The sequence below is a fragment of the Carassius auratus genome, unplaced genomic scaffold (assembly GCF_003368295.1).
Source record: "Carassius auratus strain Wakin unplaced genomic scaffold, ASM336829v1 scaf_tig00039452, whole genome shotgun sequence".
Lineage (NCBI taxonomy): Eukaryota > Metazoa > Chordata > Actinopteri > Cypriniformes > Cyprinidae > Carassius > Carassius auratus.
In genome coordinates this window covers 44,500-65,562 of record NW_020526520.1, presented here as the reverse complement: position 1 = coordinate 65,562, position 21,063 = coordinate 44,500, and the positions used below count along the sequence as shown (strand labels likewise).

Here is a 21,063-nt window from a genome sequence, read left to right as displayed (position 1 = left end):
AAAGCACAAAAATTTCCACGAGTCAAAAAATGTGACCGTTTATTTAAATCAAATCAGAAAACCTCAAACTACAATGTCTAAATGCTCAAGGCATCTCATAACCATTTCTATTCTTTGTTACAGTATAGAACAGGCTTATATTTTCAGCCACATCAGATCACAAAACGAAGAGTGATGTAAAAACAAGTTATAATGTCTTCTATTGTTGGAAAACAGGTTTAGATGCTCGGCGTGTGCCTCTTTTTTAAATGCACGTTAAAAATGAGAAAGCATTTACTGAGCACAAACACAAAGCCAATTCTGGGAGAAATAAAACCAACAAATGCAAAACTGGAATTCAGAAGCGCACGCTGAACCATTGATGCCATACCGAACGGTTCGATATTATAACATTTACATGAAACTCCAAAAATAAAAATCACAAAGCCAATCCCAACTGACAGAACCTTCAGTCTCCAGCGGTGTCCTGCTCTCTGGCCTGTAGGTGGCGCTGTGACAGATAGTGTCTGAGTGAATCCACCTCGTGCGACAGACGCTGGATGTGCAGCTGTAGGTTGTGGTTCTCGTCCTGGAGCTGTAGCGCCCTCTGCTGGGTCAGCTGGATCCGACGCCGCGCTTTATCGCGACTCTTCCTCACCGCGATGTTGTTGCGCTCTCGACGCAGACGGTACTCCACGCTGTCTTTGCTCGGGCCGCGCTTCTGTCCCATCGGCCGCAGGGTGGAGGCTGGGGGCGGCAGAAGAAACTGCGAAAAATCCTTCCCGAAGATTCGTGGAGTTACCGAGAACGGACGAGAAAAACAAGTCCAAGTAAAAAGCGAGACATTTACATAATAACTGAACAGAAAGCATGAGATTTACAAGAAATGGAATACATTGGAAAATTACGCAAACCAAACGATCCATAAAACTAGTGCTCCTAAACGAAAACGATAAATAAAATGTTAACCGAAATATTACGAATTTAAAAATAATAATATTTCGGCAACATCTCATTTTTTTTAGTTTAACTAGAAAACAACTAAAACTAAAATAATTAAATACTGATGTTATTCAAATATATTTAATACGAACAACAATCATCTAAAACTGAAATGTGTTCATTTTAAAAGTTTCAAGACTTTTATTTTACATTTATGCATTTTTGGGATTAGATTTAAAACGTGAAACACTTTCCCTCCACATGAAAAAATCTTAGAGGGGTTAATAATTATTTTAGTGAATTTCCTGGACACAAAAAATCAAATACGTTATTATGTATAATATATGAAAAAAAAAGATAAATAAGTTGTGTAAATTTTTCAAAATTGAGGTGCATACATCATCTGAAGCTGAATAAATGATCTCTCCGTTGATGTGTGGTTTGTTAGAAGAGGACAATATTTGTCTGAGATACAACTATTAGAAAATCTGGAATCTGAAGGAGCAAAAAAAAAATCTAAATATTGAGAAAATCATCTTTAAAGTTGTCCAAATTAAGTTTTTAGAAATGCATATCACTAATCAAAAATTATGTTGTTTTGTATTTAAAAAATATCTCCATGGAACATGATCTTTAATTAATATCCTAATGTTTTTGGCATAAAATAAAAATCAATTCTGACCCATACAATGTATTGTTGGCTCTTGCTACAAATATACCCCAGAGACTTAAGACTGCTTTTGTGCTCAGGGACACAAATATAAAAAAAAAAACTTTTAACCAATTAATTGTACTCAGACAAACATTTATTTATTTATTTATTTATTTATAGTCACCGAACTTAATGTTATTATACAAACATTAAATGCACAATTACTATTTACCCCTATAATTATTTGTATACATAATCTCATAAATAATCAATAAACATGTTTAAATAAGGCATAAATATATATATATATATATATATTTTAAGTTTCAGTTTAAACAGACGTGCATTTTAGAGATTTAAAAAAGATAGTGTTTAATGCTCAATTTAATTTCACTCAAATACATTTATTAATTTATCAGATGTTATTATTTAAATCGACATCAATCTGGAGCCATAATGTGAGCAGAACACAAAGGCCGAGTGTGTGTGTGTGTGTGTGTGAGAGAGTGAGTGTGTGTGTGTGTGAGAGAGTGTGTGTGTGTGTGTGTGTCACCTGCTGGTTCTGCTGCGCTGCTCGTTCAGAGCTGCTGGGGGTCAGACACGAGGAGTACGGCTCGAAGCCCATCATCTGCTCCATGCTCCGGCCGTCTGGAGTCTTGGGGAAGACCATGGGCTGACCGTACACACCTGTGTCCATCTGAGACATCTGACCGCTCATGCTGCTGGGGTCAGGGTTCAGAGCGCCGGCCGGAGAGCTGGACGACTGATGATGGAGCGCAAACATACAGATGGAGGACGCAGGGCTGTCGGAGACGGACATCTGTGGAGGAAGACACACAGCTCTACAGAAGCAGCGAGACATGAAGCGACGAGAGAAGATGTGTGTGTACTCACGGCTCAGGACGGCTGGAGCTTCTCGTCTGCTCTCAAACACAATCTTTGTGTGTTCTTCCACAGGATCCGTTATGATACAGGTACTTCAGCGCCTGTCAATGACACCATCACTTCCTCTGTCACAACCTCCCCTCCTTCCCCCTCCAATTATTTTGATGTTGCATCAGAGATCGACTTCTTTTTTTTCCTTTTCATTTTCCCTGTTTCGTGAGCACTTACACCCTGAAGTTTGTAGATCTTCTGGCCAAACATTTCTAAATCCATGTTAAATCTTGAAATGATTTATTACAATTATTTCAGTGACTATACAAAAATGATTTATTTGTCAAATATTGAAATAAATATATATTTTTAAGTGTTTAACATTAGAGTTTAACTTTTATATATATTTATAAAAACACTAATTATTAACTTGCTTCATATATAATATTTTTGTAACTATTATAATCTAATAAAATAAAATAAAAAAGAATATAATAGTTAATGCTAGTTTTTTTTTTTTTTCTTCTTTTTTTACTTTTATATATTTGTTATGTACATTTTGAAAATGCCTCTACAAATATTTACCTTTCATCAGTTTTTCGGTGTCTGTTACAGTGTAATTATAAGTAATATGTACTTTCTATAGGGTTAGTGTTAGGATGAGGGTTTGGTTTAGGGCTAGTTGCATGTAATTATGTATAATTTATTATTATTACTATAGTAATTATATGTAAAGTGTGAAAAAGGACACTGTAAAATAGTGTTACCAAACTATTACTTTATTCTCAGGTATAATAACCGAACACAAAGATATTGCATAGATAAATATGCAGCAATGTCTGTATGAAAATATAAAATAAATAAAAAAAATTAGCATTTACAATTTTTCAAAAGGCAAACAAAAAAAGTTCAAATAAAACATTTGCAGATTGCAGAAATGCAGATTTTGTAAATATTCTGGTATGACCCTGAAGTCTCCAGATCTCTGTAGGTTACAGAAGTACCTGCAAATGCTACATTGTTTCCCCATAATTCCTGAACGCCTCATGGTTGATTGGCCAATCAGAGGAGACTCACTCAGGACGGAGGAACTGACACAGAAACCATGATACAGTAAAGTATAAACCATTGACATAAACTGCGTACATGTTTGCCATTAATAGAGAGACACATTTAAAATGACAAAATTCGAGCTGTCGTAAAATGAAGTTATTAATCTTGAAATATTAACACAACAACCTCGACAAAAACCAAAACCAGACACTCACCTGTAGCTCTGTGTTCATAAGAATGATATAGACGAGCTCTTTTGGGAACATGGTTTGGAACAAGTGAAGCACTGTTTCAGATGCATTTTATTTGTCAGTGGTAAAAGTGTAGAATAAGGCCTTTCTTACAGTTTTAAAAAGAGGATGGATTTGATGATGGGTGGATGATGCATGGATGGATGGATGGATGGAGGAATTTATGGATGGATGGATGGATGGATGCATGGATGGATGGAGGGATTTATGGATGGATGGATGATGCATGGATAGATGGAGGGATTTATGGATGATGGATGGAGGGATTTATGGATGGATGATGCATGGATGGATGATGCATGGATGGATGGATGGATGATGCATGGATGGATGGATGCATGGGTGGATGGATGGATGGATGCATGGGTGGATGGATGGAGGGATGGATGATGAATGGATGGATGGATGATGCATGGATGGATGGAGATCATGAAGATCACTTTATACTGGAGTGAAGGCTGAAGGAAATTCAGCTCTGCATCACAGAAATAAATTATATTTTGAAAGATATTAAAATAGAAACCATTATTTTATATTGAAATAACATTTTACAAGATTACTGTTTTTTTCTGTATTTTTGATCAAATAAATGCAGCCTCGATGAGCAGAAGAAACATTAGTTATACATTTATAAATGTGCACCAAGTAAATGTGTATTTTAAAACGGTTTTAGAAGCAGCATTCTATTTTGTAATTACTTATATTTCCAGTTTTATTTTATTTTATTGGAAAGGTAAACAATAGAATTTTACTATAAAGAATGTGTTATTTCAGCCTTATATCATATCTACAGTACTTGTAAACAACTACAACAGTGGTGAAATTTTGCAACCTTGAAAATCCCGTGTTGCAACATTTATACCAAATTCATCCCTAAATACAACATGCATACAGAGCATGGTTTTAAAACCAGTAACTTCCTAAAAACACTTTGAAGGGACGGAAAAAACAAACCTATTACTATACTCTAGAAGGGTTAAAGACTAAACACAGTAAATGAAAGTGTCCATTACTAATCAGACAGAGAGCGAGATGTGTTACGTTCTCAGCCTGCAGCACGGCTCGCTCCACATCTTCGCTCTCTTTGCTGTTACACAGATTGTGTGTCTCACCTCGTGTGCTTTTGTCCTTCTCCTCCGAAGACGTGTCAGATCCACCGCTGGTTCTCCCCACACACCGTCTCCTCTGGCCTTGTTCAGGTGCACCAGAGCTTCAGTCGCCTGCCACGAGTGCCTGAGGTCAAAGGTCAAGCAGCACATGCAAACCTCTTACGATCTCAAAGCACATGGAAGAAAACATTCAGGAGACATGTGTGACCCTGGAGCACATAAAATTCTCATAAAAACACATAAAATTCTAAATTTTGATTTATGCATCTGAAGCTGAATAAATGATCTTTTCGTTGATGTTTGGTTTGTAAGGAGGACAATATTTGGAAATCTGGAATCTGAGGGAGCAAAAAAAATCTAAATATTGAGAAAATCATCTTTAAAGTTGTTCAAATTAAGTTCTTAGCAATGCATATTAGTAATCAGACATTAAGTTTTGATATATTTACAGTAGGAGATTTACTAATGTCTCCATCATCCTTATTCTTTCCAAAAAGCTCAAACCACAGCCGTTCTATTAGAAGTGATGACACTGAGCAGAAGTAGAGACCCTTGCAGTAATTATAACCCGCTTCTCTGACCGACAGTGGACTGAACTTCTCACACGCTATAAACACAGACCGCACGTCTTCCAGTTTCCCCTTCCTGCACAGAACGAGCAGAAACTTGACCATGACATGAAAGCTGTCTATTGAAAGTGGAGACAGAAAACGGTTATTGATGTTAACTAATGCTAAAACCATAAAAAAATTACTTTAAATGGAACAAAAGTTACCTAAAAAAAAAAAAAAAAAATTATTCAGTTATTATTTCAACATTTCATATTTTTATTTAGTTTATCTATTGTGCTATAATTAAAATGAAATATGAAACATACACACACACACACACACACAACTTTAAAATGGACAGAAATTACAAAAACTTGTAAAACAAATTATATATATATATATATATATATATATATATATATATATATATATATATATACAGTGTTGGGTGTAACGCGTTACAAAGTAACGCGTTACTGTAATAATATTACTTTTTTCAGTAACTAGTAGTGTAAGGCATTACTCGTCTGAAAATGGTAATATTATTACAGTTTTCCCAAGCTAGTTACTTGCGTTACATTTGCCAGTAGCACCTTCATCACACACAAGGCACACAACACAGAGAACAGAAGGGGAGGAGGGCGTGAATGGAACAGTGATTGGTCTGGGTTTGGCACGAGGTATCATTTACCATCACTGATTGGTCGACAGCCGGCAGCAGAGCGGCACGCTCAGACAGATGGGGAAAAATGGAAGCGTCAACAACGGCAAGCTCTTTTTCAGAGGAAGGTTCCCAGCAACAGAAAGCTAGTTTCGACGGGTGGAGATTCAGTAATTATTTTGTAGGAGTGCTCCGATCACGATCGGCCGCTCGTTAATGCGCATCTCAGTAAAGCCGGTTCTCTAAAGCGGTTTATTCCATCAGGTGCGTGAACCATATGTTCATACAACCGTGCCAATAAACGCTGAAAATGAATGTGGATTTGCGCATCTTCTCAGTTAATAACGGCTCTGTGTAGTAACAGCTGCTCTATGTGAAATCACGAACCTGATGGAATTAACCGCTGATTAGAGAACAGGTGTACTGACGAGCAGTAATATAAGTGAGTTGTGTAAACAGTGATTTATGTGACTTCAATTATTTCTTATTAAACTGAAATCGAAAAGTAAAAAGTATTTTTTGGAAAAAACCACATCCTGGTGTTAGTCTTCATATGCTGCTGAATAGTGTTAACACGGATATAGAAAAATAAGGAGTGCAAGAGATTGATTCCTAATGTCAGTTTATTTTTAATTAATACTACAGTAGTTCGGTTCCCTTTACATCTTTAACTACCCGTTAATTTATCAATTGAATGGGTGACCTATCCTCATTAATAGAGCAAACATTTTGCCCCCCCTGAGAGAATTGGCAGGAGCCGCCACTGATAAAGACCCTAAAGAACACTCCTCCTTTGTATGTTCTCCCTCCATCTGATGCATCTCAGGCAATCATAGAGTAATTAAGAAAAAAGATGTAACTAGTAATATAACTAGTAATATAACTAGTTACTTTCTCCAGGGAGTAATAAAGTAAAGTAAGGCATTACTATTTTTGAGAGTAATATGTAATATGTAATATATTACTTTTTTGAGTAACTAGCCCCAACACTGTATATATATATATATATCAGTGATATTAAAATCACAGTGTTTGGTGTCATATATATATATATAATATATATATATTCAATCCCACCTGGGTTTCGCTCCATTATTCTGCCATAAATCGTGTCCAGATCGTGTCTGAGGAGAAACTCATGAGCCCAATCACAACAGATCACCGCTAACACCTTCCTCTGCTCCTCCAGTTCTCCCGGATGCGCTCCGGAAAACAACCTTGTGCTGGAGATCATGCACAGAGAAAAGAGCATTTTTTTGTTTGCACATAAAAAAAGGCAGTCTGTCGTTCACCCAAAAATAATACAACTGCAATCAATGAATTAATAAAAGTTCCTCTGATATGTAGAGGAGTTTGTTTCTTCATCAGGTTTGTAGAAATGTAGCATTGCATCAGTGTCTCATCAGCGAATGCTCTGCAGTGAATGGATCTTCATGAAGGCATCAGCCAACAAGATCCTAGTATGAGGTCCTGGAAGCCGCTCACTTATTTCCCTAAACATGTTTATATCAAGACAGCATTTAAACAACAGCATGCTATTTTATATTCGTGGTTTATTTTCTAACCTGTGTCCTGTCACACCGATGATTTCTCACTTGTAACATGTGATGTAAAGCTTCTCCTTGTGTTTCCTCTCCAGGTATATCTGAGCCATCTTCTCTCGGGCTTGGATGAAGATGTTTTGCAGCATTACTACAGCGGCATCCACGTCATCTCTCACTAAAGCCAGATCCACATAAGCAAGCACGAGACGCGTCTCCTCCAGTGTGCCTTTGAAACGCTGAACGGCCTCGTGCTGTTTACAACACACACACACACACACACACGAGACAGTAACTTCAGTAGAGTATGAGGCTAGTTAGTAAGGATGCACCGAAATAGACGTCAATCGCTGTCTGTGCTTGGAATGATCATGCAAAAAATAATAATAATAATAATAATAATTCAGTTTGAGATTTTTTTTATTTTTTTCCAATGTTGGGGTGAAAATGGTGTTTTGTGATGATACTGTACCCAGTAATGCGGAGCTGCACTCGGGCTCTGTTTTCAGCGCTGTAGAGTAGCACTTAAAGACCTCTTTATACTTGTTCTGGTGATTGAGCAGATATCCCAGCTCACAGAAGACATCAGACGCACAAACACTGTCAGCATCTGCAGGATCTCTGGCTTGTGTCCACACTGCAGTTAACAAACAGAGTCCAGCATTTCAGACACTTCTGTTGTAACCAGGCAGCATAGATTCGTTCCAAAACAGAAATGAATAGCTCAGGAACGTCCCAAGAGCAGAAACTGACCCTTAGGGACACAAACACTCCCCGAGCGAGTCTTTAATAAACAAGCCTGATCTACTGAACCTATTAAATGACAGAAATAAGCGTATAAACTGGACGAGTCGGCTAAAGGCTGTGGTGATCTCCAGATGCATGCTGGGATTGCAGGGCTCAGAGATCTCGACCGCACTCATTAAAGCCTGAAGACGCTCTTTCACCTGAAACACAATCGTGGGTTAATGACAAAACAGAGATGAAAGAAAAAAAGTGTCACACTTAGGGATGTAATATTTGTATTAATGTTGATTTTAAACATTTTTGATAAAATGAATAATTCCAAAACATTTTTATATCAAAACACTTTCAGTATTTATAATTTTAGGTATGCATTTATTTGTGAAGTTGTTTCTAAGTAAACCCTATTTACCTTTCTTTTTATTTTTTTACAACGTACCATTTCAATATTTATTAATATTTTTTTAAAAAGTACAAATAAAGTAAAAGGAACAAAAGTGAATATTATATTTCCCCAAGAATCTGAGTCGTTTAATTACATTTTTTGAGTAAAAATAAAATAAAAATCAAAACATTGCATCAAAGATTCGAATTAAAAACAATCTTAGAAAAGGCATATTTAATTTTCAAGTGTTGATGCTCCTTCATTTTTTCTTTTATGCCAAAAATCATTAGGATATTAATTAAAGATCATGTTCCATGAAGATATTTAGTAAATCTCCTACCGTAAATATATCAAAACTTCATTTTTGATCAGTAATATGCATTGGTAAGAACTTCATTTGAACAACTTTAAAGATGATTTTCTTAATATTTAGTTTTTTTTACTCCCTCAGATTCCAGATTTATAATAGTTGTATCTCAGACAAATATTGTCTCGATCCTAACATCAATGAAAGATGATTTATTCAGCTTTTAGATGAAGCATAACTCTCAATTTCGAAAAATGTACACTTAAGACTTAACAGTTTTTATTCATTTTATTTAGTTTTTAGTTTGTTATTTTAGTCCATCATGCACCAAATGTCACATTAGCTTTCCTAGTGCTATAATGACCTCAATCAGTCATGCATCTAAATAAAGAGGAACAGATTTACCAGCTCCATATTTCCTCCTTAGCCGCAGCGATGACAGTCAACATCTCAGATCACGTTCATCTCTCTCCAGAACTCTGCACATGTCAAGCAGAAGCACTGAGGAACATCTAAACCTCTCGATTTAGGAGATGAGCTGAGAGTAGCACACACACCTCCGAGCGACCGCCTCGGTTTGCTCCCAGTCACGCAGAGACACCAACACCTTCATCTTCACGAGGAGCGCCGGGATGAAGTCTGGATGAGAGACGAGGATCTGATCGCCGATGTTTCATCATGCTCCATCTGCACGTCAAAGACACAGCTCAGACCCGGTCAGATTATTCTAAAGAAGCCATCAGTGCTTTTCTCAACATGTTTTACTTTTCCCATGAGTCCAAATACAATCCCAGTGTCCTGAACACCGCTGTCAAAGTAGCGTATAGCCTGAGGTCTGTCCTCTTCCGTGTCAGAGGTCAACATCATCCAGCCCTTCAGAATAAGCCCCTGTTAACAAAAGACAAACAATTCATGAATCAGCAATATTCCCAAGCCTTAGACATATTTACATACCACAAAACCTAATTCTGGAAACACGAATGGATCAGTGCTCTATCAGGTATTACTTTAATCAGCATATTTTTGATATTTGCCTTAAATTGATTGATGTTACACTTTTTAACTTCATGAAGGACAATATGTTTGACACACATATATGAAATGTTGGAAAAATGCAATACTTTTAATATGACATTAAACCACCAGTAGGTGGTACCAAGTCAGTGTTTTTAATGAGTGAATCACTGATTCAACCGATTCGTTCAAACGGCTGATTCATTCAATAAATGAAGCAAGTAACCGTTTTTATAAATGGCTCACTGAATCATTGACTCGTTCAAAAATGAATCATTTAGTAACGAAAGACTGTTGTGTGTTACTCGGAGATGCGCGACTGTTCTGATCGAGTGTGTTTTGATCATTTCGAGACTTTAGAAGCTGGTGTATCAGTATGATGATGCTGAGGTCTTTTACACAAACCTCCGGGGAGCTTTCAGAGGGTTTCAGCATCTTTTCAACACATGTCCTGGCTCTGAGATCGAGCTCCAGGATCCAGAAGAGCAGTGCTGTGTAATACAAGGCTCTGTCTCCGGCCACAGCTTCTACTAGATCTGATGTGGATGAGAGGAGACACTGAATCAAAGCTTCATTCATCAGTCATTGGGTTCAATGAGTGAAGTGCAGAGTTACCAATCGTTTCAGAGGTTTGCTGTGTGTGTATGAGAGCCACTGTTGAACACAGAGACGGATGAGGATGATCTCTCAGCTGAAGAAGCTCTCTCGAAGCCTCTTGTGTGTTACCTGCGAGGTCAAGGAGTCAAAGACACGATCTTTATAATCAACGATGATATTATCATGAAGAATATGAACGTAAAGGCAGATTTCATCCTACCTTCCATCAGAGTCGCAAAAGTTTTGAAGAACCGGAGCACTGGATCATTATTATACAACTTTAAATTCTCCTCAGCATGTGTGTAGTATTTCTCCCTCATGTAATAAATAATTAGCGGCTGTTAAAACAAACATCGGTCGCTGTTATGTTGTTTTCCAATGTGTATCTTCATTAAAATACAATAAAAACGATACAATTCAAACTTACCAAACACGTTTTAATCGTTTTGTGACATATTTAATCCGGATATGTTAGTTACACTAATTCAACAGCTTCATCGGAATCAAACAACAACTGAGATTTAAAAATAACGGAAAATACCTCGTCGTTAGGCAACCACCTGCGGAGGAATAATAATCAAACACAGACAGCGGCGCTTGTGTTATTGAGTTTAATCGAGCGTCTGAAATTGATTACTCATGTCTGTTTATTTAGGTATTTAGAAACCTTTTTTCTTTCGTTTTTATATGTTTCCAGTACTGTTATATCTCGTTACTGTTTGAGGTAATTGAAAAGAAGAATAAAAAATAGACTGTAGACTGAATTATATTAAGACGAAGGGGTTGCGTCACGAGACGCTCTGCGGATTGGCTAACAGGCATACGCTTTAATGAATATTAATGAGCACGTCCCTTACGCTTCAGGAAGGTTACCCAGCGTTCTAATTAATATTCATGAGCAAACCCTGGCTGTAGTAGGTTGTGTTCGGACGCAGTTCAGGATGGGTTTGATTCAGAGCGTGTTTGCTGCAGAGGGTGGATATCATGTGCATGGGGTGAGTGCGCACTTATTTACTAATTACTGCATTTAATTAGACCTCGAGACTGATGACTCAGCGACTGACAAGGTTTTACAAGTACATGATGTGTGTCCTAAAGGTAATGCAGGCGTGTCCTAGTCAAAAAACACCAGGATGTCAACAGGATTTACATGGTCCTTGAATATATGTTAAAAAAATACGGGTTTTATAACCTTTAAAGGTTATTCTGTAAAGAAAATTACCATTAAGATTCTTCTGGATCAGTTCCAACAATGAAAACCATGTTTTCTTTAATATTTAACATCTAAACATTAAGAAATATTTTTTTCTGAAAAGCTAAACAATGGAGATATATTATAGATAAGATCTTGTCACTAGATATTAAGTATAGTTTTCTGAAAATAAAAGTCAGTAAATGTTTTTGCTTAAAACCAGAAGAAAAAATCTGCCAATAAACTTAATATGAGAGAAGAATAAACGTACTTCAGTTCAAAGGCAAGACCGGATTTGGTTTTTCACTCACAGATGGAAGTTTAAAGATTAAAAACGATACTTCAAGTAAATATATCTTGATTTAGTAATATGTTTATGCATGCACTAGACATTTAGAGACTAAGTTGTATTTTTGCCATATAGCATTGTATGTTTTTTGACTTTAATTCCCAGATTCAGGAAAACTCTCCAGCAGAGAGAGCCGGCCTGGAGCCCTTCTTTGATTTCATTCTGTCCATTGGACACACCAGACTGGTGAGACCTCCGATCCTGAGTCTCTGATCGTGTCAGACGAGCTGGACTAGAATATGCATGCTCTGATGCTGATGTGTGTCTCAGAGTAAAGAGAGCAGTCTGCTGAAGGACCTCCTGAAGGCCAACGTGGAGAAGCCGGTGAAGCTGGAGGTGTACAGCAGTAAAGTGATGAAGATCAGAGAGCTGGAGGTCGTTCCCAGTAACATGTGGGGCGGCCAGGGCTTGTTAGGGGCCAGCGTTCGCTTCTGCTCTTTCCAAGGAGCCAATCACAACGTCTGGCATGTGCTGGTGAGATCTCTAATAATTAGAAATATCATTTTTTTTTTTTGGACCATCCATTTTTTTTCTCCATTTTATACAGTGGGGTCCAAAAGTCTGAGGTTGCTTAAAAAATTAAATTAAATGCAAATTAATAATAATAATAATTATTATTGTTATTGAATTATAAAGCCACAAATAAAATATTTTAATTAATATAATATCATATTTGTTATTTGTTTTATAATATAATATTATTATATTTAATAATAATAATAATAATAATAAAAATAAATATTATGTAAAAAATGTATTATATACTATATATGTGTGTGTATATATAAATATAACTATATATATATATATATATATAACTATATATATATATAACTATATATATATATATATATATATATATATATATATATATATATATATATATATATATTAGGGGTGTAACGATACGCGTATTCATATTGAACCGTTCGGTACGACGCTTTCGGTTCGGTACGCGGTACGCATTATGTATACCGAACGGTTCGTTGGAGTAATTAATTATATTTGAAAAAAAAAAAAAAAAGAGAGAGAAAGAAATATAATGATATGCGTTCAACAAGGTAGCCCAATAACCCAAACAACGTAACAGGCAACGCCCCTGACACTCCCGAAGAAGAAAAAAACACCATCTTATATGTTTATGTTAGGCTACTCAGCAGGCGCTCGCTCACTCAGTACGCGCTGAAGGCTCGTTGCAAAATAGCCAATGCGTTTAACAGACTAGAAATGAGAAGATCCCCCAATAACCAACAGGTCTGGTGTTTGGGTGCACTTTGGATTCCCTTTAAGCTATAATGGTGATGGCAAGAGAGTGGTGGATAAATAAACAACGGTATGTCGCATCTGCAACATGACAGGGTACACCAGCGGGATTACAAAAAAAAAAAAAAAAAAAACCAGCGGGTATATCTGGGATATATGCGTCAGTACTATCTGGGAAAAGACGAAAAAAAGGAGAAACATGCACGCAGCAAACTATCCCTGCAGCATTTAGACACTATAGCTTACAGGGAATCCAACCCAAACACCAGACCTGTTGGTTATTTTAGGATCTTATATTTCTGGTCTGTTAAATGCATTAGACATTTTGCAACGAGCCTTCAGCGCGTGCTGAGTGAGCGAGCGCCTTAGGGGCCGTTCACATATCGTGCCTAAAAACGCATGGAAAACGCTAAGCGCGTCTTTCTCCTGAGGCGTCTGTCTTTGCTAAGCAACAATGACGTGCTCTCTCCATGAGACGCGGAAATTTCAGCGAAGGATAAATGGATTTGCAGCTCTAAAAATCGCTTGCAGTAGCTCTGCTACTGAATTTATTTCAAAATTGCAATCCATATACAACTATGATCAGCTGTTCCTTCATCTTGGCTGAGCTCTCAACGTTGTTACGGGAAAGGATGAAGCTGATTGGTTGGTTCTTGTCACATGACCCGCGGTGCGCTTGCGGCATTCTGAAAGTTGAGATGTTTTTACATTTTGCTGTATCTAAAACGTATCGAACCGAACCGAACCGAACCGTGACATCAGTGTATCGTATCGAACCGAACCGTGAATTTTGTGAACCGTTACACCCCTAATATATATATATATAAAATTATAATTATATACCCAGAAACCCAAAAAGAATATGTATTATATATTATATATGTGTGTAAATATATATATATATATATATATATATATATATATATATATATATATATATATATATATATATATATATTATATATATATATATATATATATATATTTATTAATAATAATAAAAAATATATATATATATAATTATATAAAAAAAAATATTTGAACATTGCAAAAAAAAAGTATGTATATATATATATATATATATATATATATATATATATATATATACATACTTTTTTATATACTTATATATACTTTTTTTTTGCAATTTATATATATATATAAAATAACATTTCATATAAATCAAGATTGATGTACTTGAAAAGCAAATTTACTCGAGACGTTTTCATGGGTAAGAATAAACATGTAGTTGTTTTCTCTCTAAATGTGTTCTTGCAGGACGTGGAGGTGGACTCTCCTGCTGAACTGGCTGGACTCGAACCCTACTCTGACTTCATCGTGGGCTCAGACCAGGTGCTGCAGGAGGTCAGCTCTGTTCTTCTGTCTCTGAAGCAGTGTACTGTGTGTCATGCAGATGTTTACTCTGATCTGAAATCATCTCCCAGTCGGAGGACTTCTTCTCTCTGATCGAGGCGTGCGAGGGCAGAGCTGTGAAGCTGCTGGTGTATAACACACAGAGCGACCGCTGCAGGGAAGTGCTGATCACTCCGAACAGAGCCTGGGGCGGAGAGGGAAGGTACATCCAGAGACAGATCACTGCTGCATCAAACAGCACATCAGAACCAGTGTTACTTACTATCAGTAGTGTTCTCATTTGTTTTTATATTTTATATATATATATATATATATATAATGTGAGTGTCTACACAGTATATTTTCATTTTTATTTATTAGCTTTTTTTCAGGTAACATTTATTTTCATTTAAAGTAACGAAAGAGTGTTTTATGGCATTGTTTTTAGTTTTAAATCTTGATAATTTTGTTGTGCAGTGTATACATTTTTATTTATTAACTGAAATTATTATTATTTTTTCAGGTAACATTTTTATTTATTAGCTGTATTTTTTTTTGTAAGGTAACTTTTATTTATTAGCTGAAATTATTATAATTTTTTTCAGTTAACATTTTTATTTATTAGCTGTATTTATTTATTTTTTTCAGGTAACATTTTTATTTATTAACTGAAATTATTATTATTTTTTCAGGTAACATTTTTATTTATTAGCTGAATTTTTTTCAGGTAACATTTTTATTTATTAGCTGAATTTATTATTATTTTTTTCAGGTAACATTTTTATTTATTAGCTGTATTTTTTTGTAAGGTAACTTTTATTTATTAGCTGAAATTATTATTATTTTTTTCAGTTAACATTTTTATTTATTAGCTGTATTTATTTATTTTTTTCAGGTAACATTTTTATTTATTAGCTGAAATTATTTACTTTTTTCAGGTAACATTTTTATTTATTAGCTGAAATTATTATTATTTTTTTCAGGTAACATTTTTATTTATTAGCTGTATTTTTTTTTTGTAAGGTAACTTTTATTTATTAGCTGAAATTATTATAATTTTTTTCAGTTAACATTTTTATTTATTAGCTGTATTTATTTATTTTTTTCAGGTAACATTTTTATTTATTAACTGAAATTATTATTATTTTTTTCAGGTAACATTTTTATTTATTAGCTGAATTTTTTTCAGGTAACATTTTTATTTATTAGCTGAATTTATTATTATTTTTTTCAGGTAACATTTTTATTTATTAGCTGTATTTTTTTTGTAAGGTAACTTTTATTTATTAGCTGAAATTATTATAATTTTTTTCAGTTAACATTTTTATTTATTAGCTGTATTTATTTATTTTTTTCAGGTAACATTTTTATTTATTAGCTGAAATTATTTACTTTTTTCAGGTAACATTTTTATTTATTAGCTGAAATTATTATTATGTTTTTCAGGTAACATTTTATTTATTAGCTGTATTTTTTTGTAAGGTAACTTTTATTTATTAGCTGAAATTATTATAATTTTTTTCAGTTAACATTTTTATTTATTAGCTGTATTTATTTATTTTTTTCAGGTAACATTTTTATTTATTAACTGAAATTATTATTATTTTTTTCAGGTAACATTTTTATTTATTAGCTGAATTTTTTTCAGGTAACATTTTTATTTATTAGCTGAATTTATTATTATTTTTTTCAGGTAACATTTTTATTTATTAGCTGTATTTTTTTTGTAAGGTAACTTTTATTTATTAGCTGAAATTATTATTATTTTTTTCAGTTAACATTTTTATTTATTAGCTGTATTTATTCATTTTTTTCAGGTAACATTTTTATATTTATTAGCTGAAATTATTTACTTTTTTCAGGTAACATTTTTATTTATTAGCTGAAATTATTATTCTTTTTTTTAGTTAACATTTTTACTTATTAGCTAAAATAAAATAAAAAATTCAGGTAAAAGTAACTTCATTTAAAGTAAGGAGAAAGTCTTTTATGGCTTTGGTTTTAGTTTTAAATGTTGATCATTTTGTATTGAATGCATCTCACCAGTGTTTAGTATAATTTATATATTCTTTTCCTTTTTTATTTATTTATTTATTTATCATTGGTTTTCATTTTAATTTTAACAAATGCTTTAGTAAGTGTTTTTCTCATAAAAAAAAAATCTATATACAATTTAGTAATTTGTATAATTGTATTACTTTTAATTTATTTAGTCTGTTATTTAAGTTTTTCAACTTGAAACCAAATTAAATTGATAAATGTTGTCTTGGCAAGTAATAAATGAAATACATATTTAATATTTATAACTTCACTATAATAACCCCGCTGTATTATAAACAGAAGAGATGCACTAATTGCAATTTTCTCTGCAAATTCAGATTTTTATATATATCCGTTTTGTATATATAATATATTTTATTTTTTATTTTTTTTTTTTTTTTTTTTTTGAATTATTTTTTTTTTTTTAAATGTAACCTGCTGATACCGATTTGTGCAGATTGAAATTTTATTTCTAAGAACTATAATAAAGAGCAACGAAAATGCAATACTTTTTAAATATGAAACCAAATCACCAGTAGGGGGCACAAATGAGTCGTTTAGTCCTTCATTCAACTGATTCATTCAAACGGCTGATTCATTCAGAAACATGATGACTGTCTTTATTGAAAGGGTTACTGAATCATTGATTCGTTCAAAAGTGTCGATTCATTCAGCAACGAATGAATCACTCAGAGACTGGCTTTGATTGGAACTATTTTAATCAGCGAAATTGAGCAAAAACGGTCAAAATTGTGTCTGAAATGTAAGTCACTTAATTTGAACTCCTTGTTAATTGAACTATTATTGTATAAAATCAGTGTCACATTGCAATCACATTAATTTTCGCGTTAAATAAACATCTTGGTCGTGCAATGTTGCAATCTTTTTTTGCAATTTTTTTTTCTACTGCACTATGCATCTATAACTCCCCGTGTGTGTGTGTGTGTGTGTGTGTGTGTGTGTGTGTGTGTGTGTGTGTGTGGTCAGTCTGGGTTGTGGCGTAGGGTTTGGGTATCTGCATCGTATTCCCATGCGTCCGCATCAGCACCAGAACTCATCCGAAACCCAAGAGGACCAACATTGCTCTGAGGTACAGACAGATCAGTCTCACAGGAACACCGAAAAATAGATTTTACATCAAGAATAAGTACGTTAGGACTCCTGCAGCTTCATTATTTATATTGACCTATTCTGTCCTGGACCAGTTTATAATTAGATTGACCTTCATGATGTTCAGGATATGTAGAGTTCGATTTTATGAATCTTTTTATTCCAGTTATTATTAGAAAACTCCTCAGACGAGACGGGACGTGGTGTGACGTTCATTCAGGACACGACTGAAGCTTCAGCAGCATGTGAGAAAACGCCTGGTGGGTCAAATAATCATTAGATACGACACATCGAGTCATAAAGGTATCGAGAAATATCCTTAAATCACCTACAAATTAACGTTAGCTGAAATGTGTTCAGGCTCAGGTCATCCCAGATCAGGAGGAGTTTGTGTCTTCATCATCAGGTTTGGAGAAATGTAGCATTGCATCAGTATCTCATCAGTGGATGCTCTGAAGTGAATGGGTGCCGTCAGAACGAGAGTCTAAAAGCTGAAACAAATCCAGCATTGCACGCGTAGGCAATTTTCCAGGCACATATCGTGATTTATAAAAAAATAAACCTGGCGTAAATATGTAGAACAGCTTAAAACCATTTTTTTTTTAATGGATATTTTCATATATTTATTATAAAACAAGGATACTGGATAATTTCTAGCGATAAAAATCTGTGTATGCCACAAATTACATAATAGTCCCCAGCTCATATTTAATGTCTAAATGTCTCCATGTCGAACAGGAATATGAATGGTAATGATATGCAGATGAGGCGTTGTGAGCTCCATATATGGTGATTTCTGGGCGGAGTCAGGGTGGAGATGCACGTATCGTCCCCTGACTGGGATTATAAAGAGATATTTGCACAGATTCTGGCTTATGCATGGTTTTATAAATCTGAAAACTTTTGTGCATATGCAAAAATCTAGCTTTTGTGCCTACGTACACTTTTAGGAATCGACGGAGACCCCCTGCATCAGGAGAGAAATCTGCACGAATAAAGCAGTATTTAAATAGTCCAAAACAACAAAATAAAAGTCTTCATTATGGATTTGTTCCAGCTTTGTGTTCTCCAGATGTTAACTGATGGACTGGAGTGCTGTGGTGTTTTTATCAGACTCTCGTTCTGACGGCACCCATTCACTGCAGAGCATCCATTGATGAGACACTGATGCAATGCTACATTTCTCCAAACCTTTATTAATTATGTCTGTAACTGACGTGTTTGAGACGACATCTGTGGATCTTTCTGGACGTTTGGATTCATCTGCTTCCTCTTTAATAGATGATGATGATGATGATGATGATGGAGGCGTCTGCGGCAGTGAAAATGCATCAGCTTTAAGTAAGTATCAGATGACCCTTTAAGAAGCTTTATCTTCAGATTTTCTCTCCTGCGCTCATGTCTCGTTTTATTCCCTCGTGAAGGTCGATCTGAAGACGGCGAGGTCCAGAAGGACGATTCGGGGATCTACGACATGCAAACACCCGCTGTGATCTTAAATATGGAACCAAAGGATGACGAGGTTGTACCATTTCCCCCGAAAACCGTCTCATAAGTGTGACTCGGAGATGCATGGATTCGTGAGCGTGTTCTCAGGAGGATAAGACATTAAAAGCACGTCACTGAAACTATTTACTGCTGTTATAAAGCGCTGACATGCAGGAGTGCACAGAAAAGATGCTTTATTTAATATGATACACAAACACAAACTATATCTTCATCATCCGTGCATCTCACAATAAATGTCTACAGTATACTTCACCCCAAAACCAAAGAAAAAATATAAACGGTATTGGATTTCCTTTAGAGGTTTTGCATTGTGGCATTATTTTAGTTAATTTTTTTACTGTTATTTTATTATCTTCAGCGGTGATTTTAATTACTGTAATACAGGAATATCTCAGGAAAGCGGCTGGGAATGTTTTGGACACTGGTCCATTAAGCCATGCAGTTTATTTTACAAAAATATAATTAATAATCAGGTTATTTTATTTGATAAATGCATAAAAATATATATATTTACATTTAAAATATGTATTAATTTGAATATTTTTTAATTTCTATTCTTTTCATATATTGCATCATATTTACATTTAAAATTTATAAATTGTTATTAATTTAAATATTTTTAAATATCTGGTTTTTTTATGCGTCATATTAACACTTAAAATGTATTTTAATATTTTTTAAATATTAATATTTTTATACACTGTATAATATATATATATATAATTATTTTTATTAATTTTAATATTTTAAATATTTGTTTTTTTATACATTATGTATATATTTTTTGATGCATTATATATTTGATATCCTGATTATTCATCATATAAACCCAAAGTCCACACTATACACTGCTCAAGTGCTAAAAAATGTTTTATTATATGCATAGTTGGCGTAGAAGCTGCAAGAGTAAACAGTAAACGCAAGTATAACTACACCTTATTTATTCTACATCATTAAAAACGCACCTCATGTTTACCTCTGAAATATTGACATATGCAAATACACAGTTTACTGCTTATGAAAATGAGAGACATACATATAATAATAATAATAGTATATGGACTGATAATTGACCCAAGGAGGATGCATGTCATAGTTTGGGTTAATTATATTATATCAGAGTATAACCGCAGAAGTACTGACCTGCTGGGTTTATTAAACGAGCTCGTCTTTCATCACGGTGAACGATTCCTCTTTCAAATGCATTAAAGAAAGATATAATGCATCTAATCGTTTCGGTTTATTCAGTTGTCATTGATCTTTAATAACCAGACGAGTCCAGTCTCCATTAGAAGCAGGTAAACATCAGTCACGAACACTAGTCGGATGTTAAACAGGATCTGATTGTGTCAACATCACCTGCACGGATCCTGCACTTCTGATTAAAATAAAGATTAAAGTTTACATTTACACTCCATCATCCTTGGTTAATTTATTAGCGCAAAATACTCTGCATATAATCAACACAGGAAGCAGAAATACAAAACCTTTCTGATGGTTTTGTCTTATCATAATTATCATCTTAATAGTCTTTAACCTAATATATACATGAATACAATGTGCAGATCTTTGTATGATTGACAGT

The 21,063-nt window shown here is 34.4% G+C and overlaps 2 protein-coding genes and 1 pseudogene across 2 annotated transcripts; 1 reads left to right on the top strand and 2 right to left on the bottom strand.

Annotated features, from left to right (window-relative positions):
- On the bottom strand, window positions 1-2,705 carry LOC113083924 (CCAAT/enhancer-binding protein delta-like). Its single transcript, XM_026254749.1, has 3 exons — window positions 2,468-2,705; window positions 2,127-2,393; window positions 1-757 (listed from the first exon to the last, which is right to left on the bottom strand). Exons 2-3 carry the CDS (start codon window positions 2,391-2,393, stop codon window positions 449-451), a joined length of 576 nt encoding a protein of 191 aa, XP_026110534.1. The 5' UTR covers window positions 2,468-2,705; the 3' UTR covers window positions 1-448.
- LOC113083921 (tetratricopeptide repeat protein 21A-like) lies at window positions 2,465-11,484 on the bottom strand (annotated as a pseudogene).
- On the top strand, window positions 11,109-20,023 carry LOC113083923 (Golgi reassembly-stacking protein 1). Its single transcript, XM_026254748.1, has 9 exons — window positions 11,109-11,657; window positions 12,309-12,389; window positions 12,474-12,677; window positions 14,745-14,831; window positions 14,912-15,042; window positions 17,847-17,949; window positions 18,136-18,229; window positions 19,251-19,310; window positions 19,394-20,023. Exons 1-9 carry the CDS (start codon window positions 11,493-11,495, stop codon window positions 19,522-19,524), a joined length of 1,056 nt encoding a protein of 351 aa, XP_026110533.1. The 5' UTR covers window positions 11,109-11,492; the 3' UTR covers window positions 19,525-20,023.
- The last annotated feature ends 1,040 nt before the right edge of the window (window positions 20,024-21,063 follow it).

Excerpts from the sequence above, each read along its gene's own strand:
- LOC113083923 (XM_026254748.1), top strand. The coding sequence starts at position 11,493 with ATGAATATTAATGAGCACGTCCCTTACGCTTCAGGAAGGTTACCCAGC. Across the intron at positions 15,043-17,846 it reads GCCTGGGGCGGAGAGGGAAG|TCTGGGTTGTGGCGTAGGGT; the intron begins GTACATCCAGAG and ends GTGTGTGGTCAG. Across the intron at positions 17,950-18,135 it reads AGGACCAACATTGCTCTGAG|TTATTATTAGAAAACTCCTC; the intron begins GTACAGACAGAT and ends TTTTTATTCCAG.
- LOC113083924 (XM_026254749.1), bottom strand. The coding sequence starts at position 2,393 with ATGTCCGTCTCCGACAGCCCTGCGTCCTCCATCTGTATGTTTGCGCTC. Across the intron at positions 758-2,126 it reads CAGCGCAGCAGAACCAGCAG|GATTTTTCGCAGTTTCTTCT; the intron begins GTGACACACACA and ends ATCTTCGGGAAG.